Source organism: Hipposideros armiger, unplaced genomic scaffold (assembly GCF_001890085.2).
Source record: "Hipposideros armiger isolate ML-2016 unplaced genomic scaffold, ASM189008v1 scaffold_20, whole genome shotgun sequence".
Taxonomy (NCBI): Eukaryota; Metazoa; Chordata; class Mammalia; order Chiroptera; family Hipposideridae; genus Hipposideros; species Hipposideros armiger.
In genome coordinates, this window is record NW_017731370.1 from 2,317,648 (window position 1) to 2,342,217 (window position 24,570).

The following is a 24,570-nucleotide window of genomic DNA, read 5'->3' on the forward strand; positions in this document are numbered from 1 at the left end:
ATAAATACGTAACTACAATATTGCCACAGGGACATGAAAGACAGTTCGAGGAATATAATTAATAATGTTGTAAATATTTTGTAGGGTGTCAGGTGGTCACATGTCTTGCTAGGGAGACCGCATCATGGATGGGGTAGAGACTTGATCACTGCACTGTACACCTGAAGCTGATGTTGTATAATATTGTATGTCAACTGTAAGTGAATATACATATATATATAGTCATGGGACGTGGAGTATAGTGTGGGAGTGGAGTCAAGGGAATTGTAATATGTATGATATTGGGGGGGGGGAAGTGGGTCAGTGGATTGGGGGAAGGAGGTTGTTACTTCGAGGGGTAAAAAGTATAACTATTGCACTGTGTTGTGCAGCTGAAACTAATTCTAAAAAATGTGTATTTCATAATAAAAAATAATTAAAAGAAAAAAAAAGTAGAAGGAGTGGAAGGAGTGGAAGGAAAGGAAGGAGAAGAAGGAGAAAGAGAAAGAAAGCTGTTCTCCAAACAAGGCCCTGCTGCTTGGCCCAGAAATCTCAGATTTCTCCTTTAAAAAGATACAGAAGCTCTTTTGGAATGTAGAGCATTGTGTTCACTAGAGAAATAATGGCATTGTTGGAAACATCTATCTATATGAGGGAAAAATAAAGATAGTCTATTAACTGTTTAAGTTTCCTTGGAGTTTTGCCAAATTTTTCTGGATTCTAAGCAAACCCACAAACAGACATTTTAAAGATGGCCTCTTGAAATAGTTTCATTTGGTTGAGGGAAGTGGTCATTCTTTATGTGGATAAAAGGTACTCTTAAATATGCCAGACTTCATTTTTCAGGCATCATAAAGGATTTATTTTAATCAAATTACTTTCATTTATTCAAACGAATTCAAAATTAATTTGGTTGTTGGTAGTAATTAAATATATCTTGGATTTTTCCAAAATGACTCAGTTAAAATAAATGATCTTTTTCATGTATTGCTACATATGGTGTCTGACAAATGCATCAGAAACCATATTGACTCAATGCAAAGTTGTATGTTAAATTGGAAATAGCTAGAAGTTGTCTACTTTCAGTGTGTAAAGTTTCCTGAGCCATTTTCTTTCACCAGCAATTAGCTCTTTCTATATATTAAGAATGTGTTTGGCTTCAAATATCCATCGACAGGTGGATGGATAAACCAACTGTGGTACATACATACAATGGAATATTATTCAGCCTTAAAAAGGAAGGCCATTTTTATACATGCTATACAATGTGGATGAGCCTTGAGGACATTATGCTACATGGAATAACTCAGTCACAAAAGGGCAAACATGTATGATTTCACTTACGTGAGATATCCAGAGTAGCCCAATTCTTGGAATTAGAAAGTAGAATGGTGGTTGCCAGGACGAGAGGGAGAGGGCAAGTGGGAGTTGTTGTTTAATAGATACAGAGTTTTAATCTGAGAACATAAACATGTTCTGGAGGTGGAGGTGATGGTTGCACAACGATTTAAATGTACTAAATGCCACTGAATTGTACATTTAAAATAATGGTTATGGTAAATTTTCTGAGATTTTTTATATATACACACACACACACACACATATATATATATATATATATATATATACATATATATATATATATATATATTTTTTTTTTCCCCCTACAAAAAGAAAAAGAAGGATACATTTCAGCTTCAAAAAGAGAACTCAGTTACTGAGGCTGAAACATATAGTTTTTGGTTTGTTTTATTTTGTTTTAAGCCTCATGTAGTCTGAGAAGAGCGTGGGGCTGGTTAGCCTACCCAGCAATGTTACCTAGTACCTGGGCCTGTGCCTTCACTCCTACCTTTTTCAGAGGAGGTCTTCCTGCTCATGTGTGTCAGCCAGTGGTCACAGGATGTCTACTACACCTTGTTTAGCTGAGTAGGTGCAGGTCTGGAAAGCTAGATTTAATGAGATGTGGCAGAGACATTTAACTCTCCCTGAATATCCATATGCTCTACCATGTTTCCCAGCCTCATTCCAGTTGCCCGAGACCATGTGGCTATTGCTGGCCAGTAAATTCGAGTGGAAATCATACATATGTGTCAATTCTAGGCTAAAGCTGTAAAATGGCACTTGGTGGCCCTCTTGCTTTCCTGGAAGGGACATGATTCAGGAGGTGCAGTGACAGATGAAGGAACCGCTATCAGCCTAGGTTTGTTCCTGAGTGACTGTACGGCACGCATCTTCCTGGAGACTCAGGCACAACGTATAACATTGATGAGAATTATATTCTTGTTGTGTTAAGCTACCAAGATTTGGGGGTTGGTTATTTTTGCAGCCTAGTGTAGCTATTCTGGCCGATAGTCCAGGGAGAGCTTTTGCCAGACAACTTCAATGAAGTGAGTGAAATATGGAAGCGTCCAGGGGAAGAGAATGAATATAAGTGGATGAAGCATCACATTTTAGTTGGGTAAGGAAGGAGGTGAGGACCTAAGGGGAGTGAGAGATAATTAAAAAACAGCAGTGTTCATGAATGGCAGTTTTTGGTGAGGTGGAGGGAATGTTGGAATTGGAATGCTTAAGAGGTCAGCTGGAAAGCTAGGAAGGATGGGACGACTGCAATTGAGCCTGTAGAGGTGTTAATATTATTGATAATGACATAGTCATGGGAGTGAATTTGCGAGGTCATGTGGATAACTTGAAGAGAGGATATCGGAGACTCTAAAAGCCAAGGTATTGGTAAAGTCATTTAGGTAAGTGTTAAAATCAACATGAGTTATGATAAGGAGCAGTGTTTGGTTGGGTGGAAATAAGCTGGGAGCTAACACCTGAAAGGAATGAATTTGTCTTTATTTGCCTGAGACTGTTTATGTTTACCATCCCTCTAGAGTCGCCCTATTGGGTTGTCAGAAAAGTCATAACACATTTTTGCAACGAAAAAAATAGAAAAAATATGTCATGACTTTTCCGACAACCCAATAGTTTAACTGATCCTAGGTTGACAAGTTTTTTTTTGTTGTTTATTGCCCTCTTTAAGATATTAGTCTTCTGGTCTCTTGTTGTATGACTTTTAACATTTCTTTGTAGATGATTCTTCTTTTCTTTATGAATAGTTTTGAATATTTTTCTTTTCCTTTGCCCAGAGCTTCACTGTGGTATACCTAAGGATGGATTTATTTTTATTCCTCTTCTTTGGAACTCCTTGCATCTTCAGTTTAAGGAGTTTCTTATAACTTAAATTCTGGAAACTCTTTTCGTTGCCTCTTCAAATATTAGTGCCTCCTCCCCCATTCTCTCTTTCAAAATGCCTATTAATAGACTGGATATTTTCATTTTATACTCCAGGCTTCTTAACAAATTTTCATTCTGTTTATCATTCTAAACTGCTTTATAGTTTTTCACGGATGTATCTTCTAGTTCTCTTGCTTGAGCTGCATTTAATCTGATGCTTGTTACATGCATTGTTTTAAACAGTTTTGTTTTAGGTTTTTTTGGAAAGTTTTATTTGGTTCCTTGAAAAAACTGTACAGCTCCCCCTCATCCCCTGCCCCCAGATTGCTCTGTTTTTATTTATTTTATTTATTTATTTATTTTTTAAGATTTTTTATTGGGGGAATTGGGGGATGGGAACAGTGCTGGGGAATTGGGGAAAGGGGAACAGACAAGTTGCTGTCCTTTTGTTCTTCAGTCTAGTTGTGGAGGATGTTGCTTCACTGGTCCAAGTTGGCACCATCATTGCGCTCTTCCTGGGTGAGGCACATCAGTCGCCGGCTTCTGGACGGCCACTCACAGCGGCTGCTGGCTGCTCATGCTGGCTGCTGGCTATACATGGTAGCGCATGGCAACCCACTGCCACAGGGGCTGCAGCCTACGCCGTCGCCGGCGACTCACAGCAGCCCAGCTCCAGGTTGAGCTGTTGTTCAGCATCTTAGCTGTGGAGGGCAGTGTCACTGGCCCTCATATGTGGGATCCGAACCAGGGCCCTCTGGCGTCCCAAGCCAGCTCTTAACCATCGCGCCACTCGACCGGCCCCAGCTTGCTCTGTTTTTAAAATTATGATCTTCTTTCCTTTTTATCTTTGTACTACAGATTGTTCTATTACAAATGTGATCCATGAACTCTGTACAATCCATGAGCTAAGAATGATTTTAACATTTTTAAAAGGTTATTACGAAAATAGAAGAAGAATATTTGCCAGAGATCATATGTAGCCTGTAAAATCTAAAATATTTATCTTTTTTTTTACAGAAAATGTTTGCCAAACTCTATTCTATTATCACCACTTCTTGGTTTGATAATCTTTCTGATGTTTGCATCTACTCATTCCACCTTATAAGTGTGTGTGTGTGTGTGTGTGTGTGTGTGTGTGTGTGTTTATATTTTTTATTGTGATTTCATCTTTAGCATGGGTTCTGAAAAGTTAAGGATCCCGACAAGAGGGGAAATGCATTATAATTCTGAAGTCTCTGGATATAGCACATACTGGAGTCTCAGTAACAGGAATCATACTGGGCAAGAGTCAGCTGAGACTGGGCTAAGAGTTGGGATTAACAGAGGATCACTTGGGCAAGGAGACTGGCTCTTAGCAGGGTTCTCATCTAAATTCCTAAGGTTGATCTATAAAATACACAATCAGGGCACTGACATCTGGACTGGCCAGAATGACAATTGAGTAGCCAAGGAAGGGTCTAACACCTTTAGGGAGATCTGACAGTGTGCAGCAACACCCCTGCCAACTACTGTGTACTTTGGGCCAAGCACCAAATAGGTGCTCAATAACAATTTGGTGAGTGAATGGATGGGGGAGGCAATAAAAATCAGATTTACATTTTGGGTACTGGTAAGTATCAGGTGGGTATCTGCTGCAAACCTTTGCCCTAGACTACTAAGCAGAAAGGAAGAATCTGGAGAGAATCTGTTAATTTCTCTGGAGTTTTCTACATAAACAATTATATCATCTGTAAATAGGGGTAGTATTACTCTTTCTTTCTGATCTTTATGCCTTATATTTCTTTTTCTTGCTTTATTACAGTGGCTGCAACCTCTAGTATATTGTTGAATAGCATTGATAAAAGTGATATCATTGCCTTGTTCCTGATCTTAGGGAAAAACAATTCAGTCTTTCACAATTAAGTTTGATGTTAGTTGTAGACTTTTTGTTGATACACTTTATTTCTGGAAACCGATAATTGAATTTGGAGGCTTGATCAGATTCAGGTTTAATTTTTTTGGTGGGAACAAGACTACAAAGGTGTAATTTTCTCAAGAGATGTGATATCTGGTTGTATATTTTTGTAATATTAGCAGCCATTGATGTTTGTTGCCTATATCAATTATTATATTATAGGTTACAAATGGTAATATTCTAATTCTGTTAAGTTCTTTTTTATTTATTAGCTGGGATAATTCTATGGAGAGTCTTTTTCTTCATAAACTATCTGGTTACCCTGCTGTACAGTTCATATAGGAAGTACATAGAAATCCTTGATCTTTTTTTTCTTTCATTTATCAGTTTTCAGAATAGTGAGTTGGTTCCATATCATTCTCCAAAGGTAACAAAATGCCATTTAAAACATGAATTCACTATGTGCTTCAATCCGTTCAGCTGCCATTTTTATTGATGCTAAATAAGTGTGTACTTTTCTATGTTCTTTTTAGAACTTGATTTATTTCACTTTTCTTTAGGTGTCTTGTTAGGTCTTTATTATATATATAAAATCCATGTTTTCTACTGAGCTCAGACAACATAAATACACTGTTACTTTCACGAGTAAGGACAAAAGGAGTATGTAATGAAAGGCTTATTTCTAATATCTGTGAATAAAGAATGGTACTGTTTGCCTTTGAATTCTACTTCATCTACATGGTATCATATTCTAAGAAACCTTGGAATTTTGTGGGTAAAACCACAGAAGTTAAACTTTCCTTTGATTGGAACCTGCAGGAGAATAAGTTTTTGGTGTCAAGGCTCTTATGTTAGAGGTGATATATGTCAGAATACAAGTCATAATTTTAAAAGTTTCTTGGTAAAAATCAATCACTGGAAAACCCTGCTTATTCCTGTATAACAACAGAGGAAAAAGTCTCTCTGACATACATTGTGTATTTTTGATGTAATGTTAACTTTATGTGGTTTAACTGTTTGACTTGAGGTGTGTATACATAACCTTCTGAACACTCATTTAGCTTATAATATGCCAATTTCCTAACAATTATTATTGTTCTAAAGTATAACATTTCACTGTTCAACATCAAATATGTACACAAAGGGAATTAAAATTTATGGAGTTTCATGAGCTTAGCACAGTGTCTCTACATAGTAAATGTCAAAAATGGTTTCTTTTCTATTAGCTTTCTAGTTGTTTTTTTTGCCTGATTATGAAAATACTATTGCAAAAATTTAACAAAATAGGGATCACCATGACCCTGCCTACGAAGTTATATATTAAATTACATATCTAGATCTTCCTCTAAGTGTAGATACTTACAAAGACATATTTAGATCTTAAAGGATATTTGCATTTACACTTTACCAAAAAGTACAGGGGAAGTCCTTCAGGCAAAATGCCAGACAATTTTTTTAAACCTTTGATAATTTTTGAACAGTTTGTTCAAAAACTGTTGGCAATGAGCACGCATTGTATGTGCATACATAATATGCATATATGTGTGTATGCATATGTGCATGTGTGTGTGTGTATATATATATATGTATATATAGTGGAGGGGGAGGCAGGAGGAAGGGAGGAGAGGTCTGTATATGTATGAAGAGAAAATTTATGAAATGAAAAGCACCAACATGGTTTAACAATGTGTATCATAGTACTTTGTGTTGGTTAAGTTTCATGAAATTAAGAATTTTAAAGCATTATTTAAAAGAGGTTGTTTCATTTGATAATCTTAGCCCACATTTCTTTGTAATTGCTAATAACCTCCCATCTCTATGTACCTGTATGTGAGGGTGTGTGTGTGTGTGAGTGTGTGCTCGCATGCGCAGGCGCACGCTCATACCTGCCGTGCAAGTTAATGACATGAAAAAAAGTTACTTTGTCTCTGTTCTTGCTGGGGAATCTGAGTGAATCTTAAGATGCTTCTTCTTTTGCTGTGACTTTTTTTTTTTTTTACCGTAGGATGGAGTCATACTTTTTAGTCTCAGTAGATGCTGAGATCTTTTGTATCTTTAATTAACGGAGAACTTGATTTTCTAATGAATTAACAGAACACCTTTGGCAGGAAATTGTTTTAAAGAGATGGGAAGCAGAGGTTCAGATGAGGGAGGAATCATTTTGAGTGGAAAAATGTTTTTTAAAAGAGATACCTTGTAAAGGTCTTTTATATCTACTGTTTTCCTTTGGGTAAGAGGACACTGTCATTTTAATAGTGAAATTGATTTTATATATAAAAAGCATTTCAAGTGGCACTTACTATGTTTTAAAAAAGGCTTATCCCTCTTATGTTTGTCAAAGTAGCTTTTTTACATTTTGTACTTCTAAGAAAAAATCAGGCTCTTTTTTCAGAAATCTTTTATTTGAACTTACTAACCTATAAATTAAATTTCCTTTGTCTCTACTTCTGCAGGCAGTTTCTACTTTTAGCAGGTAGAGACTGTAATAGAATTCTAGGCAGTTTTCATTACCACCATGCCTACCCTTTCTTAGTGTGTCTGAATGGGGGTTAAAATGCATTCTTACTTTAGTAGGACAGAGAGTATTCACCCCTAAAAGCTATGTAAATTACTATAAGAAGGTGGAAAAGGTGCTATTTTATGAAGTCCACTTTACAGCTGTTGAGGTATGGTGAACCTTTCAGTGAAAAGTACGTTGGGGGAGATTTAGATAGTCCCCAGTTGGCTAAATTTCTCCCGTGCTCCCAGGTGTGTGGGTGCCAGAGGGAAATGGGAGACCAAGGCCGATTGAATGTAAACAAATTCATAAATTATAAAAAAGAGATTTTTGTAGCTACCCAACTGTAGAAATGAGACAGAACCCTAGGAGATTCCTAGGTAGACAACCTAAAGTCCTGTATTATGTAAATCATTCCTAGGAAAAAGGGTTTTCCTTTCATTTTTTTTGTTTCCTTTTGAGATAAGACAGTCATGTGTTTCTTTACTTTCTGCCAAACCTATCATTGCTAAAATTACTAGATTGCTCATACAAGTCATTTCATCCATCACTGAATTATTCTCCAGCTCGATTACTTCTTAAGTGGTGCATAGGGGTGTTTAAATACTCATAAGATAAGAAGGATGTTTAGTACTGCTTTTCCTCAACCATTTTTGGTTTCCTTGGATTTTTAGGATGTGGGGAGCATCTTGTACGCACCATACTGGCTAGAGAATGTTCACACGCTTTGCAAGCTGAAGATGCTCACCAAGCTCTGTTGGAGACTATGCAAAACAAGTTTATCAGTAAGTATAACATTAAGAAAATTACATCCTTCTAAATATAGATTGCTTTACTGAGCTGTAAGCTCCATAAGTCAGGTAATGCATTGGAATTGCTATATCTAAGTCCAGGGCCTAATATAGATGTAGACTGTTAATTAATATTGGTCATGAAAATAATTCCATCACAGTAATACTAGAGCATGAAATTTGCCATATAACTAATCTACTGCCCAAGCTGTGAGACGTCGTCTAGGATTCCAGTAATATGCTGTATAATAAAATTCTATTAAAACAAAATTCAAGCAACAACTCCCTTTAAAAGATTTAAATACAATTTGACTTTTTTTTTTAAGTCAGTGTTTTAAAATTCCATATTCATGAATCCAGTGCTCCCACATAGTTGTATAGGATTGAGTTGAAATCCTTCCCAGGCTCATTTGCCAAGCCATATAAGGGTTAAAACTATTTGGCTTAGTCTGCTTTTCCCATCATTTACGATTGAGCTTACCGCTATGCAAAGATTTGTGAAGTAGTGTAAGAAATATAAAGATAGTTAAGTTAGAATGATTAGCCACGAACACACAAATTAGAGAATGAGTATCACAGGGTTAATCTTGGGGTGGTGGTGACGTATGTGCACTTAGAAAATTAAGACAACAGGATCTAATAAGGTGCTAATTGTGTGGTGAGGACAACACTGACAAAACTATGGGAAGAAATCACCCCCAAATGACTAATGAATGGATGATTGACTCTTAGAACTGGTCCCAGAAGGCTCTGGGATTAGTGGGAAAAAAGGACGAGAGGAACTTGAACACAGACATGACGATGGGAGCAGGCATGGTGAGGGCTAGAGAACTGCATGACTCTCACATGGAGAGAAATATTCCCAGCATGTGGCAGGGCTGGATGGCCAGGTGAGGCCAGGTCACAGAGGGCCTTGAGATCTCTGCGTGGCTCATATTTGAGCTGATAGAAAGAAGAGAACCCTTACGTGTTCTTAAGTTGACAAATAAAATGGTGTTTCGGGGGAGGGTTATAGACTAGAGCTACAGTTGTCCAAGACCATTTCTACAGGAGAGAGACATTAAGGGCTGGGAACGGTCCAGGGGAGGAGAAAGTGAAAATGTCGGTTTTGGTAGTGGGAGGGTGTAGCCCCCTGGGTCAATTCAGGAGACAGAAGCCATATATCAGGTTAACCAGGGGAGTTTAATATGAAGAATTGTTAACTGTGATGAAAGTAATTAAAAGGAAACTGTATGTGATACTCTAGAGCTGAGAGCGAGTGTCCAAGGAAGGACGTACTTGGAAGGGGCTCAGACCTTGTTGGAGAAGGTATGGGTTTGGCTACCAGGTAGCAGTGAAGTTCACTAGTTTGGCCAGGCTGGGACTGGTCTGGAGTTGCTGGGTAAACATTAGGCCACACTCTGGTGTGCATACAGGGAGCAGATAATCAGCACTCGGCGGCTGGGTGTGCAGTGGGAGACCACTGGCTCTGGCAGAGGCAGAGGACGCAGAGGTCTTCAGAGCACACTGGTCATAGGAAGCTTTCAGAGGGACTCACTGCTTGGTGTTTGAAACTCTGGGCCCCAAGGGCTACATGCAGGCTGTGCGGAGACTTTCCAAGGTAGTCCTGACAGGTGACCGAGTGCAGCCACTGGAAGCCTCTGGTTTCCTTACTGAGAGGGCTGCTGTCAGGTGATTGCCAGGCCCAGGCTGCAAGGTCACAGATGGACCGTATCTGGTTTTGTGGCTGGGCAGACTCCCAGATAGCCTCACACCACACTGCCTCTCCTCCCAGCACATGCTGGGAATTGCAGGAGGGTGCCTACGCTAACTGTTCCTGCCCTTTCACTCAGTGTAATGCCTGACTCTGCCTTCGTTCTGCCAGCCCCCTCCTTGTAAGCCTTGTCTCTTTTTACGTGGCACTCTATATTTGTTTGTTTCCCTTTCCATCTCTACCTGGCAATATCTGGATTTCAGGAAGCCTCTGTGTCATTGTGGAAGGGATCATCAGGTTCATGGTCTCCCTCTTCCCACTGCTGGCTTGTGCTGAGATGGGACTTGCTCTCCACTTACCTGTGGGTTACTGGCCGCTGTTGCTATTGAATTCACTGTGGCGTTCATGGTCCTGTTGTAGCCTCTGGCTTCCTCAGTACTGACAGCAGATGCTCGGGGGTCAGGTGGTCTAAAAACTTGGAATAACCAGTGGGATTGTCAAGTACTCATGGCCTAAGCGTATCAGGCTACTTTTTCTACTTTATTCTTACTGGCAACTTCTGAATGGACAACTTCTCTATGTGGCTTTCTGTCTCTCTAAGCCTCATCTATTCTTGATCCTCCAAATCTAGGGATTTTTTTACTCTCTCCTTTTTCCTCCACCCTCAAAAGGGACAGAGACCCATACCAACGATCGATTTTTTTCCTTATAGTTTTTCCACAAATGTCCAAGTGTCCAGTCACACCTCTACCCCAGCCCTTTGTTTAGGGTACTGGTGGAAACCTGGCTAAGCAAGTTTTGCTGCAAACTATTTCACCAAAATTTAGGCTTACTTACTCAAACATATTTCATCCCAAAGCTGTCTCTACTTAGAATTTATCAAAGTCCACTTAGAAGCTCAGCTAGATATGCATGCAACTCATGGGATAAGTGGAAGTTTTCACGGGTGGGTATAAAACTGAATTCCACTATTGTTCAGGCCATCAATAAGTATTATGCCCTGTTAGGAAACGTTTTTAGGGAAGAGAGAAAGAAAAACAGATTATGAGCAAGAATGAACTGGATTTATTTATCTGAAGGAAGAACAGAGTAACTGTAGAAACATTTCAGTATAAAGAGATTTTGTACAGATGCTTTCTTGCAATTATTTAAACTGAGGTTATGAAGAAAGACATGAATAATGATATTAACTATATGCATGTTAATAAGAATTGCCTGATGGCAAAATGTGACTGAGGAATGTATTAGATACAGGATTTTGAGGTCAACCTCTAGTGATTTTCCAGAAAAAGCTTGATTACATTCACGTTACTACATCCCCAAATATATCAGAATCAGACTTTAGGTCTTATTGTTCTTTTGTTTTAACAGTTACCATTGTCGAATGTTGTTTTTAAGGGAAACCAAATTTTTGGCCTTAATAGCATATCTAATTTATATAATATATAAGCTGTTCAGCTATACTAGAGGCATTCTCAGAATATTAGTAGGAAGAAATGTAAAAGGTGAAAACTAGATGCTCAGGAGAAGTTAACTTCCTGGTAACCCTGTGGTAGGTGAGTAATTATGACACATGGTAACTTTCCACTTTTGAGAATGACCTAGAAACAACAGATTCGCTAGCTAGCTCGACCTCTATATTTGGGTCCAGGCTAAGAAGTTCTCGAATTCCACTTTTTTCTCTTCTGTTGCTTTTCTGTACTCTCCTCTTTAAATCTACTCAGAGAGTTGAACTGCAATATTCCATTTTGCCACTAGATCCAATGACCTAATGCATATTGAACACCATCTTAAATAGTCCAGGCTCATGGAAAGGAGTAAGAAACTTCAGAGCTCATCTTATCGAACCTGCTCATTATCGAAACCCAGTTTACAAGAGTTCAGTGACTTGCCTAAAGTCACCTGGTTAGACAATGGGTTTTAGTGCTACAAGATCACACTGCCATTTTTTTGTTTTTTTTTGTTTTTTAAGTAAAATGAATGCGAAATACAGAAAAACAGTGTCCTGGGTGTTAGGACAATTGAGTTCCACTTTCAACTCTGTGTCTGACTCACTGAATGTAGCAAGTTACTTAAGCTGTTTTATTTTAAAAAACAACAACAACACAAAACAACAACACCAAAAAACAAAAAATGAGAACATTAGACAAGAGACAGTTTCTAAATTTCTTCACCATGCTAAGTTCTGTGAATTTTCTACTGGATTCAACCTGTAAATGTGAAGACCTATTTAATCAGGTGATGTGGAAATGGAATTAGAAAATGAAGATTTTCGGGAACCACTTGGGAATTTTCAGGAACCACAGATGATACTTACAAAGTTGTTAGAATGAAAGGAATTGAATTTACCAGAGACCTGGAATGGAAATGACGAAGTTGGGTTCTCGCCTCTTTTAACACACTGGCTGTGAAATTAGTTGTCTGTTGTTAGGAGGCTCTTTCTTCTCAGGTTTCTCATGTGTAAAATGAGATGCCAGATCTGGATGGTCCCTAAAGTCCCTTCTAGCTTGAAAATTCTAGTTGATCCTTGGTTTAGTTTTCAGTCCATTCTTAACTATTGTATTGTACAGTTGTAAATCCTATTAGTCCCTAATTGAAATTATAAATTAAATCTGTTAATGGTGGATCTCAGGTTCCTATTTGAAGTGATGTGGTTGAAATCCTTTTTGGCAATGACTGAGATAAGCTAGCAACTACTTTTGGTTTTGTGGAAAGACTTCATAATATTCTTCCTTCCTTGCTTTCTTTAAAAAAGTTTTGCATAAATAATATGTCTAGAGATTTTCATTGCAATGGATGCATAGAAAAATTTTATAGAACAATCAAAACTCATAGCTCCTTTCCATTTACTCTAAGTCCCATTTCTCTTGCCAGCAAGGACCACTGCTGACAATTTGGTATGTGTCTTTATAGTCTTATTCTGTCTGTCTGTCTCTTATCATTTTAAATAATTATGTAGAAGAGATTTCTAATGTATTGTTTTGCAACATACTTTTCACTTAATGTGTGTTGGTCCTCCTAATATGTCAGTATATATAGATTTATAGCTGGGTATTCTGTGGTTCCATAATTTATTTATTCCCCTACTGAGAAAAATTCAATTTGTCTGTAATTTTTGTCTATATCATTTTACCATGTGTGAATGCCTCTTCCTTAATACTCAGATTGAGCATTTTATTCAGTACCATTTTCTCTTATTTTGTAGCATATAAATTATACTTTTAAAAATACCTGGTGAGGGTGACAAAGGGTAACTATTGCATTGTTCTGTACACCTGAAACTAACAATAAAAAATAAAAAATAAATAAAAATATTTTTCAGTGGTTGTGCTAGAGTTTGCAGTATACATTTATAGCACTATACTACTTCATGGGTAGTGCAAGTACCTTATAATAAAAGACTATTGCTCCCTCTTGTACCTTATATCATTGTTGTCATTCATTTCATGCATACGTCAGCATACACACACACACACACACACACACACGCAATCAAATACATCATTGCTATTATGGTTATGAACAAATTGTTATCTGATCAGTTAAAAATAAGAAAAATAAAAGTTTATTTGACTTCACCTGTTCCTTCTGTAATTCTCTTCCTTTATATAGCTCTGCGCTTCTGGCTTATATCAATTTCCTTCTCTCTGAAGAATTTTTTTTAACTGTTCTTGCAAGGCATGTCTACTTGCAACAGATTCCCTCAATGTTTGTTTGTCTGAAAAAGTCTTTATTTCTTCTTCACTTTTGAAAGATGATTTTTGCAGGCTACAGTATTCAAGGTTGGTGGGGTTTGTTTGTTTGTTTTTCTCTTGACACTTTAAATATTTCACTGTATTCTCTTCCTGCTTTCATGGTTTCCGAGAAGTGGGATGTCATTCTTATCTTTGCTCCTCAATGGATAAGGTGTTTTTTTCCTCTGGCTTTTTTCAAGATTTTTTTTCTTTATCTTTGACTCTGCAATTTGAATATGATTTCCCTAGGTGTAGTGTTAAGGCATTTATCTTTCTCAGTGTTTTCTGAGCTTCCTACAATAGATCTGTGGTTTGATGTCTGACATTAACTTGGAGAAACTCTCAGTTGTTATTGAAGCTTTTTTTCTCCTTGCCTTTTCAGTTCTAGAAGTTTCTACTGAGATATTCTCAAGTTCAGAAATTCTTTCTTCAGCCATGTTACATCAAGGCATTCTTCATTTCTGTGACAGTGTTTTTGATCTCTAGCATTTCTTTTTATTCTTTCTTAGAATTCCCAGCTCTCTGATTGCACTAGCCATCTGTTATTGTATGTTGTCTACTTTTTCCATTAGAGTCCTTAGCGTATTAGTTATAGCTGTTTTAAATTTCCTGCCTGATAATTCCAACATCACTGTCATATCATATTCTGATGTTTGCTCTATCTCTTCAAATTGTGCTTTTTTGCCTTTTAGTATACCTTGTAATTTTTTTCTTAGAAGCTGCACATGATGTACTGGGTAAAAGGAACTGAGGTAAGTAGGTCTAGTAATGCAGTGGTGAGGTATGGGGAGGAGGAAACAGTTTGTATTCCAGTGATTAGATCTGATTTTCAGTGAATTTCTGCACTTGTATGTTGTGCCTCTGAGCTGTGAAATTCATAAGTGCCTCTCAGTTATTCACTTCACCCACTCTCTCCATGTGGAAGGTTAGAGCTGACTGGAGTTGAATATTTCCTGATGAGGTTCAGCTTCCATAAAACCCCAGCAGGTTAGGCTCTGGTAAAATAGTACCTCTTGAGGGCAGGCCTTGTTAACAAGAAGGGAATGCTGTCATTTTAAAAAATGGTTCTCTTTTCCCTTTCCCTGCTGGAAACACGAGGGAGTTTTTCTCCATTCTTCACTGTGAGAACCTGGTAGATTTCCAGGAGATAAAACTCACAAAAGTGTGCCACCCAGTCCTTCCTCCCTGGAGTTTTTAACTCATCAACTTGCCCCCATTGAGACTCCAGCAATTCTTCAATAACAGTTCTGGTTTTCCTACCCAGCACTGGTTCCTGTGGAGGTTTCTGCTCTGGTAAGTTGTGCTCTTCTGTGTCTGACTGTCTTTCTCTCCAATTCTAAGGGCAGTTGTTTACCTGGTGACCTCATTTATCTGACAGATCTAAGAAGAGTTTTGATTTTTGAGTTTGTTCCCCTTTTTATGTCTTGGAATGGCGACATCCAAGCTCCTTACATGCTGAACCAGAAATGAGAAGTCCCCTCCACACTCTTTTCCAGTGGTTATTAGCAAATGTTTAAACATATCCAAAATCATGGATTAAAAAAATGGTTTCCAGTTTATTTCATCTTTTCCTGATGAGTGAGTTTGGCCATATATAACTTGGCCTTTTGTATTAATCTGCGAATTACCTGCTTATAGCTTTTCACAATTTTTCTGTTGTACTTCTTGGGTGATTTTGTTTTAATTGACATTCAACTTTTATTAATGGTAATAGTACCTTAAATGAGAGATTCTGAAACGGCATAGCAGTAACCATCTGTGCAGAATTTTGAAATATCCCTGTCTTTTCTGGTGGTATGTTTGATATCTGTGCCCTTCTGCATTAATAAGGGATTTTATAAAAAGTAATTTTATACTTATGATAAAATAATTTGTTTTTATGTATTTTTTTCTAAAGTCATCAGTGACTTATTAAAATAATGATTGTTTTCCTTTTTTTGCAATTTGAAACCAACTCTGAAATTATCTTAAATGTAAAGTTCTTTAAAAATCTATTTTTGATAAATGAAACTTGAATGTGATAGAATGAATAGAGTAAAATTAAAAGACATTTTGAAGATTGAACTGTTTTTGTTTCCACTTGCATTACCATTATGGCAAGATCCAGAGCTTTGGTTTGACTTAATATAGGAAGCATAAAAGAGAGTAACCAATTCATGCATTTTTTTTTTAAAAAAAACCACTGTTTGTGTTTAACATGCAAAACCCATAAAAATGGGTACTGTAAAAATAGTGCCTTAATAATACTTCATGCTAACCAGCTGATTATAGACTGAATGCTTAGTTAAGTAGAGAAAAGAAATAGATTTCCTTTTTAGTTTTACTTTGTGATTACACACACACACACACACACACACACACACACACACACACACACGCGCGCGCACTATCGTTACAGTGATTCACATGTGACTTTTCCTATTCTCATGGTTATTTTTGAACAAACTTGGTTTCATGAATTATTCTTTTTTCATGCAAACTGTGGCTGCACATGTGGTATGTGAACTTCAGGGTGGCATTATAGCATCCTGCCCAGTTCTCAATAAGTAATGTCACAGAACTTTTTTTAGTTAGTTTTTCTCATTACTAAATATGAGGTATAATTAAAAAATACAGTGAATGTTTAAATTAAAAAATTTATTACAGTAAAAGATACATTACCATTAATGCCCCTAAAAATACTCCCCCTCACTTCGAACACACTTATCCCATGTTCTTGACACTTTCTGAAGCAGTTCTGGAAGCCCTCCTTCGTGAGTATCTTTACTTCATCCTCCATCATGACAATGCTCCATGTCACACATCACTTCTGGTATGGCAATTTCTATCAAATAAAAACATTATGGTGTGTTCTCATCCACCTTATTCACCAGATCTGTTATTCACCAGATCTGGCACCGTGAGACTTCTGGCTCTTCCCCAAAGTCAAAATGACTTGAAAGGAAAACATTTTGAGTTGATTCAGGACACAGAGGCTGTCACAACTAAAGACACTCAGAAAGTGGCAAGAATGATGGGATAAGTGTGTTTGAAGTGAGGGAGAGTACTTTGAGGGGAATTAATGGCAATGTGTCTTTTACTGTAATACATTTTTTTTTAATTTGAACATTCACTGTGGTTTTTTATTACACTTCATAATGGCTGATAAAATGTTATCTATAAAAAACACAAATGCCCTTTCTCAAGTTATTAGTATTATCAACCTACAGTATGTGTGACTGTTGTTCAAAAATTCTATGTGTTGTGCAGGATTTATAAAAGTAGTTTTGTTCTATATTCTTTAATTTTATTCCTTTGCAGAATATTATTATACTGTTATTGACATCATAGGTTTATTGTCAAATACAGAATGCCATCAACAATTGAGGTTAAAGAAAGTTCACTCTTGTGATTTTTTTGCCCAATTGAGAAGTTGTGTTCAATAAATATTTTTTTCAGTGGCCAAATATTTAGCTAAAATTCCAATAATTCATGAGTGTTAGCCTTCATAGGAAGAACAAAAGTACATTGTCATTACACATTTATTTTTTAAAGATTTTATTGGGGAATTGGGGAAGGGGAACAGCCAAGTTGTTGTCCTTCAGCCTTAGCTGTGGAGGGCGCAGCTAGCTCAGCTCCAAGTCCATTCGCCATCTCGCCGCCCGTTGGCAGCTCGTGGCCGCTCAGCTCAAGGTGCCATATTCAATCTTAGTTGTGGGTGGGCGTAGCCCACCATCCCATGCGGGAGTCGAACCTGCAACTTTGTTGTTAGGATGATGTGCCTCTCACCAGCTGAGCCATCCTGCCACCTGTTGGCAGCTCAGCGGCAGCTCAACTCAGGTGCAACTCACTGGTCCATGTGGGAATTAAACCGGCAACCCTTTTGCTCAGAGCTCATGCTCTTAACCATCTGAGCCCCTCAGCCGGCCCTGTCATTACACATTTTAACCTCTTATATGAAATTATCAATTATGTTTCATGATTTTTTTTATAGCTTAGAAAACTTAAAAAAATATACCGTTTTCTTCCCAGTGCATTTTTGGATTTTTACAAGACTTTTCTCCATATTCTTTATGAATGTTTCTCTTATTCAAACATTAAAACATTTTTCCTTTGCAGCTCTCTGGAGTTTGAAGGACTTTTAAGAGAATTTATTTTTTTTTAATCTATTAAAAAATCAAACATGTTTCTTCTTCATTGTTATAAACAGTGGGATATTTAGCCTGTTGTACTCACATGTCCAAATTGCAAAATAAGGAAAACAATAAAGCATTATTTATTACTAATTCTTGGGCCCTGGGCTTTTATACTTTCAGAATTTTTTTTACCATCTTTTTATTTAACAAATATTTATTGAAAGCCATGTATGTACTTTGCTGGCTACTGTGAGAGATTCACAGATAAATAAAGCAAAACAGCCTTGATATTGAGGAACCTGCATTCTAGGAGAAGAAAAAAGGCAAATGAATAATAAATAAAATGTAAGATGCAGTAAGTACCATACTAAAGAGCAGGAAATACAGGGACTTTCATTCCTGGCTATTTAGTGAAATGGAGATCCGGGAACCTCCTGATTGCAAATAATCTGATAACACTGGACAAAATACTAATAGGAAAAATCACACTTTCAAATGAATGGGTAAGAACTTTCATTTTAGGTAGTCCTAGATGCTCATACGTACATGTGTACCAGGTGACATGCACAGGAACATTTATAGCATTTTTTTGGTTTTTTTTTAACAGCATAAAATGGAATGAACTCTGATGTCCATCAACAGGAAAATACCATGTGGCAGTGAAAATTAATGCATTACAGCTACATACATTAGTATGGATGAACCTAAAAATCATAATACTAAGTTAAAAAATACAGTTTGCAATGGACTGTAGTCAGCCACCATTAATATAGCTTTGCAAAACTGAACACTATTTAATTATACATGCATATATGGTAAAACTATAAAGGATAAGATGTTATTGAAAAGTAATTCAGGGTAGTGGTTTTCTCTGGGAGGGAGAACCTGGGTATTCTCAACAGTGTTGGTAATGTTAGACTGCTCAGTGTTGTTGAGTGGATAAATGGATATTTATTCTAATATGGCTGATAAATTGTTACATATGTTCTTTTTATGTTTTAGGAAAAACTTCATAATTGAAGTCTTAATATGATAAAGTAGGAAAGGCAGAGGAGTTTAGAAGAAGCAGAGGAAGAGGTGTTATATCTGGTAGACCAAGGATAGTGTCATGAATGATGTGCCTTCAGGAGGGAAACCTTGGAATTGTTTGGTGATCAGCAAACGATCTGATTATCAAGTGGAAGAAATGTTAAAGAGAGTGGTGTAATTACAAGGGAAAAAACACAGAAGAAAAATTGGACTTAATGTAGTGAAGAGCCACATAAGGCTTTGGTGGTAGAGTGTTGTGCTAGGATGTGGGAGAGATTGGATGAGGGAGATCCTGTAGGTGAATCTACTAATTTGAAGGTGATGGCAATTAAAGAAGCAGAATTAGTTTTGATAGAAAGTCAGGTACCAGAGACTCTCAAATACAATCTCTGGGGCTTGATGGTTGATTGAATGTGACAGATGCAGTGAAAGAGGCATTAAAAAAAATGGAATTTTGATTCTGATGGGCTTGAAATTGCATGCCAATAAAGATTGTGAGAATGTCATGTGTGGAACATGCAGGTAGTTTGATTTTGGGATTGATTTTGACCATTTTGGCTGGAGGTGAACAAGATAGTCAGTTGGATATATGGGGCTGGAGCTTGAAAGGGAAGTTGAAACTCTGGGCTTGTCCTCATCATTTATGGTGTCTCCCCCAGAGTGGATGACCCAGCTGCGGAGGCCAGAGCTGCTCGCGTGACATATCCTCAAAGAGGTCTTTCCTAGCCACCCTACCTACAATTTTACGCCTTTTCCTACCCTCCATAAAAATCTGGTTTATGTTTCTTGTTACCACTTATTGATTTAATTCTATACATATTTATGATTGTCTGCCTGCCTTTAGCAGGGCATAAACTCCATAAGACAGGAATTTTGACTGTTATTTCCCGCTCATCGTTATATCCCCAGCAGCTAGAACAGTTTTTAGCAAATAAGGTATTTCTTGAATGAAGTGAGAGTAGAGCTGAAGGTGAAAACCTTAGAGGATGTCTGCCCTCAGGGTGGGTGGAAAGAGCATCCTAAGAAGAAGATGGAAAAGGGAAGGAGAATGGATGCCACCAAGGAGGACACTGATCTGGAAATCAGAGGCAGGAGGAATTGTTTTGACATAACCAAGGGATTTCCATGTGTTTAGAAATGTAGAAGAATATCAAGAAAAAGCTTTTGGGTTTAGGGATTAGGAGGGTTTGTATTCAAGCTTGTGCAGTGGCAGGGTAAGAAAGGAACTCCACTGAGCAGCTGGGAAAGAAAGAGGACCAGAAATGATGAGGAAGGTCTTTGAGCTAAGGTCTTTGGTGACAAGCTAGATGGTGTAGAGTTTGATAGATGACTGGCAATCACAACTTCGCATTTAAACTGTGTCCTCGTACACAAACTTATTGAAGAATAATACTGTACTGTTGATATTTTTTCTTCTTTAATTGGAGTACATCTCATAGAGGGTCACAAAATTGCAAAATAAATAATATTTTTCTTCCCACGTGACATAAGATAATTATGTAGAACCCCAAAATATTTTTAAGAGTGTAGAAGTTTTACAAATCAGAATAAATTTGAGTGGGTGGAATGGGGACCAAAGGACAAAAAAGGAAAGATAGCAAGTAGCTACAAGGACAAGTCATTTTAGAAATGAATGTGGTTTTCTAAGGGCCTTCCAGAACGTGTTTTAGGAACCGAGTGTCAAAATTGAAAACTTTTTGCTTGTCTCTTTCTGGGGAGCTATTATGGTGAGCTCTGCAATACCTCTTAGAGTGGCCTCTTCTTTTTCTTTACTTTTTAATAGAAGTTTAACAAATAATCATTTATCTTAAAATAAGATGCAGAAAACTTGTTTAAGAAGACTAGGAGGTTAGATAATAGGAAGAGTGATTAGTTAGGCAATACCCAGTGGAATTGTTGAAAGAAGTAAAAGTTTGAGACATTATTGTTTTATTCTTTGGCTAGAATTTTGATGGTTAAATATCAAATTTATTGACCCAATCATCATTTGAAAATAAATAGTTCATGTACTTTAAATTGAGTAATACCTAAATTTGATTTTTCAGTCATGTTGAGTATAAGAAACAGAATCATCACAACTTCCAGCAAACTCAGAAGTTACCTTCTGTGACATGGCTGATGCATTATTCTTAAAGGAGAATCTTGGGATAAAACTAGGTCAGTTGTTTCAGGCAGCTTCAATCATTTTTTTTCAATTCTTCCTCTCTTCCTACAAATAAGAAGAAAGAAAACTTGTTACTGTATTAAATTACTAACAAAATTGATCAGCAGCAGACTAACAAGATGAACTTATCAGAATAAATGGAAATGGGTAGCCAGCAACAGAAGTGTAACTTTCTAGGGCCTTGTGCATTCACAGCTGAAGTTGGTTTTCTTCCTGTGGTCTAGGTTTCCTGTTTGCACAAGAGCCCTAGCCTTCTCCTAGAGCCTGGAAACCCCATGTATTTTGGACACTTGGAGCTTTTTAAATAGCAGAGGATGATTGTGTCAACCACAGATGTGGCCCTTTTGGGAACAAAGAAAAGACCATTTAAATTACCTATCAAATTTTGATAACTTGAAATAATCCGGTAATATTATTTGGTTGGAAAGCAAATAATAAGCACAGTTCTAAAAAAGGAAAAAACAAAAACAACAACTCTGTAAACAGTGTCATGTTACTTTAAAAAGAACCATAGTTTACTTGCTGGTCTATTTGATTTTTAGGGACCATGGACTTGATTATAAAGGTTGGTGCCATCACAGAATTGGGAGCTGCTGAGCTATTCACAATAGGTACTTTATTTTGAATTTTATGTTAAAAGATGTTTATGAAGTATTAGGATGTAATTAAAACCACACAAGGAATTTGTTTCATCCCATGCAGAAAAAAAAGGAAAAAGAAAAAGAAAAAGAAAGATCTTTGTTTCCATATTAGCAAATTTTTTTTTTCTCCTAAGGGTACTGATTAGGTGATCAAAAAGCCTTTTTGTCTGTTCTTTTAGTTTGTGAGCATGTGGAGAAAACCACTAATATTAGTTACAGTAAACTCAGAGCACATAATTATAATGTTGCAAGAAGGAAAGGAAAATTAAATCATATGAAGCTGAATGCTGAGTTGTACAGTGTATTGAGTGATTAGTTTGAATAGGGCTTAAGTTACACTTGGTGGATGTGGGTAAATAAATAAATCCATAATTATTATAATGCTCATAATAGATTTTAGAATTGTTTTTATGGTTGTAAAGTTGCTTCCCCTCATTGTAACCTCAATTTTTTTTGGCCATCAGATATTTGATAGTAACTGATTTTTGCGTCTGTGAAGACCATATATTCATGAGGGAAAAATAGAGTGCATGTAAACAACATTATTCTTAACCTTTTATGAATGTGGTAAAACCCAGTCCATTCATTAGCATTAATCGTGGGCAGCTTATGCTGAGCGCTCTCACATACTCCATCTGAGGCTCAGGGACACTGATGATTTTCTGCTATTTTACCTCGCTTCTGGGTTGATTTTCAGTTTCAAATTGGGTAAGCTCAGAGTATCTTCTTTGTTTGTTTTAAGTAACATATTTATATTCATTTAAAACAGTTAAATCAAGTAGCAGTCTTCACTTGAATTTGTGATCAGATATTCTGTAATTATTTGGAGGGGGGCTAAATTTTGAATGTGTTTGCTATAAGTCTGTGTGTGTGTGTATGTGTTGTATGTGTGTGTGTGTGTGTATGTGTGTGTATGTGTGTGTTGCATGTGTGCATGTTAGAAGTTTTTAAAGCTAAAAAATAAACCTGCCTGTCTTCCTTCCCTTCTTTCCTTTTCTTTCTATAAAATATAATGTTCAGAACAGCTTCTTCTTGTATTCTGTAACAATTTAGATACAAAGATGCAAAACAAGTGGCTGTTTTATACATATAGAAACCTGTATTTAAAGAATCCAACCCAAATACCAATTGACTGACAATCAATAAAAATGATATAGGTGAAAATTAACTCCCTTTGGTTGAATGATTTTGAAGCAACAGCACATTAAACACAAGCATTTGGGAGTGATTAGCCTTTGATTAAAAAAAAAACACTTTTTAAGACAATTGGAGAAATTTTACTAGATTAAATGATAATTAATGCTTGTTCACAATATTCCTAATTAGTAGTCTTATTGATTAGAATTATTAATAGTCTTAGACATGATAATATTATTGTGGTTAGGTAAGAGAATGACCTTATTCTTAGGAAATGTCTTCTGCATTATTTAGGAGGAAGGATTATGATACTTGAAACTGACATTCAAATGGCTCAGAAAAAAGTATGTGTGTAATGTTTTTGTATTGTAAGCTGATGGTGACTCTCTAGGTCATTTACTTTCTTTACAGGAAAGTTTATGATAAAGTAGCAAATCTTTGGGATTTTAGTCAAGTTATAACAAAACTGTTTACCATATAACAAAGCTGAGGCAACAGAACTGGTTTGTAGATGCTGAGAAATTAATTAAAAAAATAAAATAGTTAATTAGACACATAAAAACATATTTAAGGAGAAATGTACAGAAAGTAAGTGTGTATAGTTTTTGGATGTCCCATTATTTGGCAGGAGAATTACATTTTAATAGGGAAGTACATAAATATATGAGTTATAGGTTAATATTTTATTTTTGGATTTATGAAAAGCCCTCAATATTTTCTTTGACTTCTCACCTCATGCATCTAATCCATAATATTGTCACATTTGAAAATATTCTTTAGAGGCCTGACCACTGCACTGTACATCTGAAGCTGCCGTTGAATAATATTACATGTCAACTATAATTTAATACATATATACTCATGGGATGTGGAGTATAGTGTGGGAATGGAGTCAATGGAATTGTAATAGATAAGTATGATATTGGGGCCGGGAGGGCAGTCGATGGGAGGAGGGGGATTGCCACTTTGTGAGGGGTGAAAAGGATAACTATTTCCTTGCTTTGTACACCTGAAACTAATAATAAAAAGAAAAGAAAATATTCTTAATATTAAATCAGGCAATAATGAATATAAACTGTCAGAGGTCATACTTCATTACCTGTACATGCTAACTTTTGCACCCTATCAGAGTACATGTGTCACACATTGTAGTAGGGCTTGTCCAGTTGTCATTCGCAACCTGCTTTGCCCTTGCAAACCTCTATTACATGGACTGTAAAAACTGATATTCACTTCCTTCCAGCTAGGAATAGCCATACAATATGGGACAATGAGACATAAGCAAGAATCTGTTTGAAGCTTTCTGGGAGAGCCTTTGTTTTCTTGATAAAAAAGGCTGACATACTCCTCTCCTCTTCTTCCTGTCCTGAGTATGGATATGATTCCTGGGGTAAGAGTAGTCATCTTCTTGCCATGAGGGAATGGACAGGAGACTATAGAAATCATGGCCTTGACACTGTAGACCTGCTGCCACAAATGCAAAATCCACTTTCTTTCAGACTACTCGTTAGGTGGGAAGAGTAAACTCTAATTCATTTGAGTCATAGTAGGTCTGGATTTCTGTTAGTTGTTGCTGACTATACTCCTAAATTGTTCCTTGTATATTCTCAGTGAATATTTGTGGAATGGAGAATGTATTAAAGATCCACTCATTTATTTTCAAACTGTGTGTGTGTG

The 24,570-nt window shown here is 36.8% G+C and overlaps 1 protein-coding gene across 7 annotated transcripts in view; it reads left to right on the forward strand.

Moving 5' to 3' along the window:
* Positions 1-24,570, forward strand: part of TASP1 (taspase 1) — a 253,771-nt gene that overhangs the window by 153,595 nt on the left and 75,606 nt on the right. For 4 of the 7 annotated variants that reach the window (XR_002123096.1, XM_019635267.1, XM_019635270.1 and 1 more), the window contains exon 11: positions 8,264-8,374. Coding sequence is in view for 6 of the 7 variants with exons in the window: in XM_019635267.1 (XP_019490812.1) it covers positions 8,264-8,374 (111 nt within the window). In the remaining variant the exon portion in view is untranslated. Of the gene's footprint in view, positions 1-8,263; positions 8,375-21,657; positions 21,727-24,570 lie in introns of all 7 variants that reach the window. The other 3 variants (XM_019635266.1, XM_019635268.1, XM_019635272.1) reach the window with 1 other exon arrangement.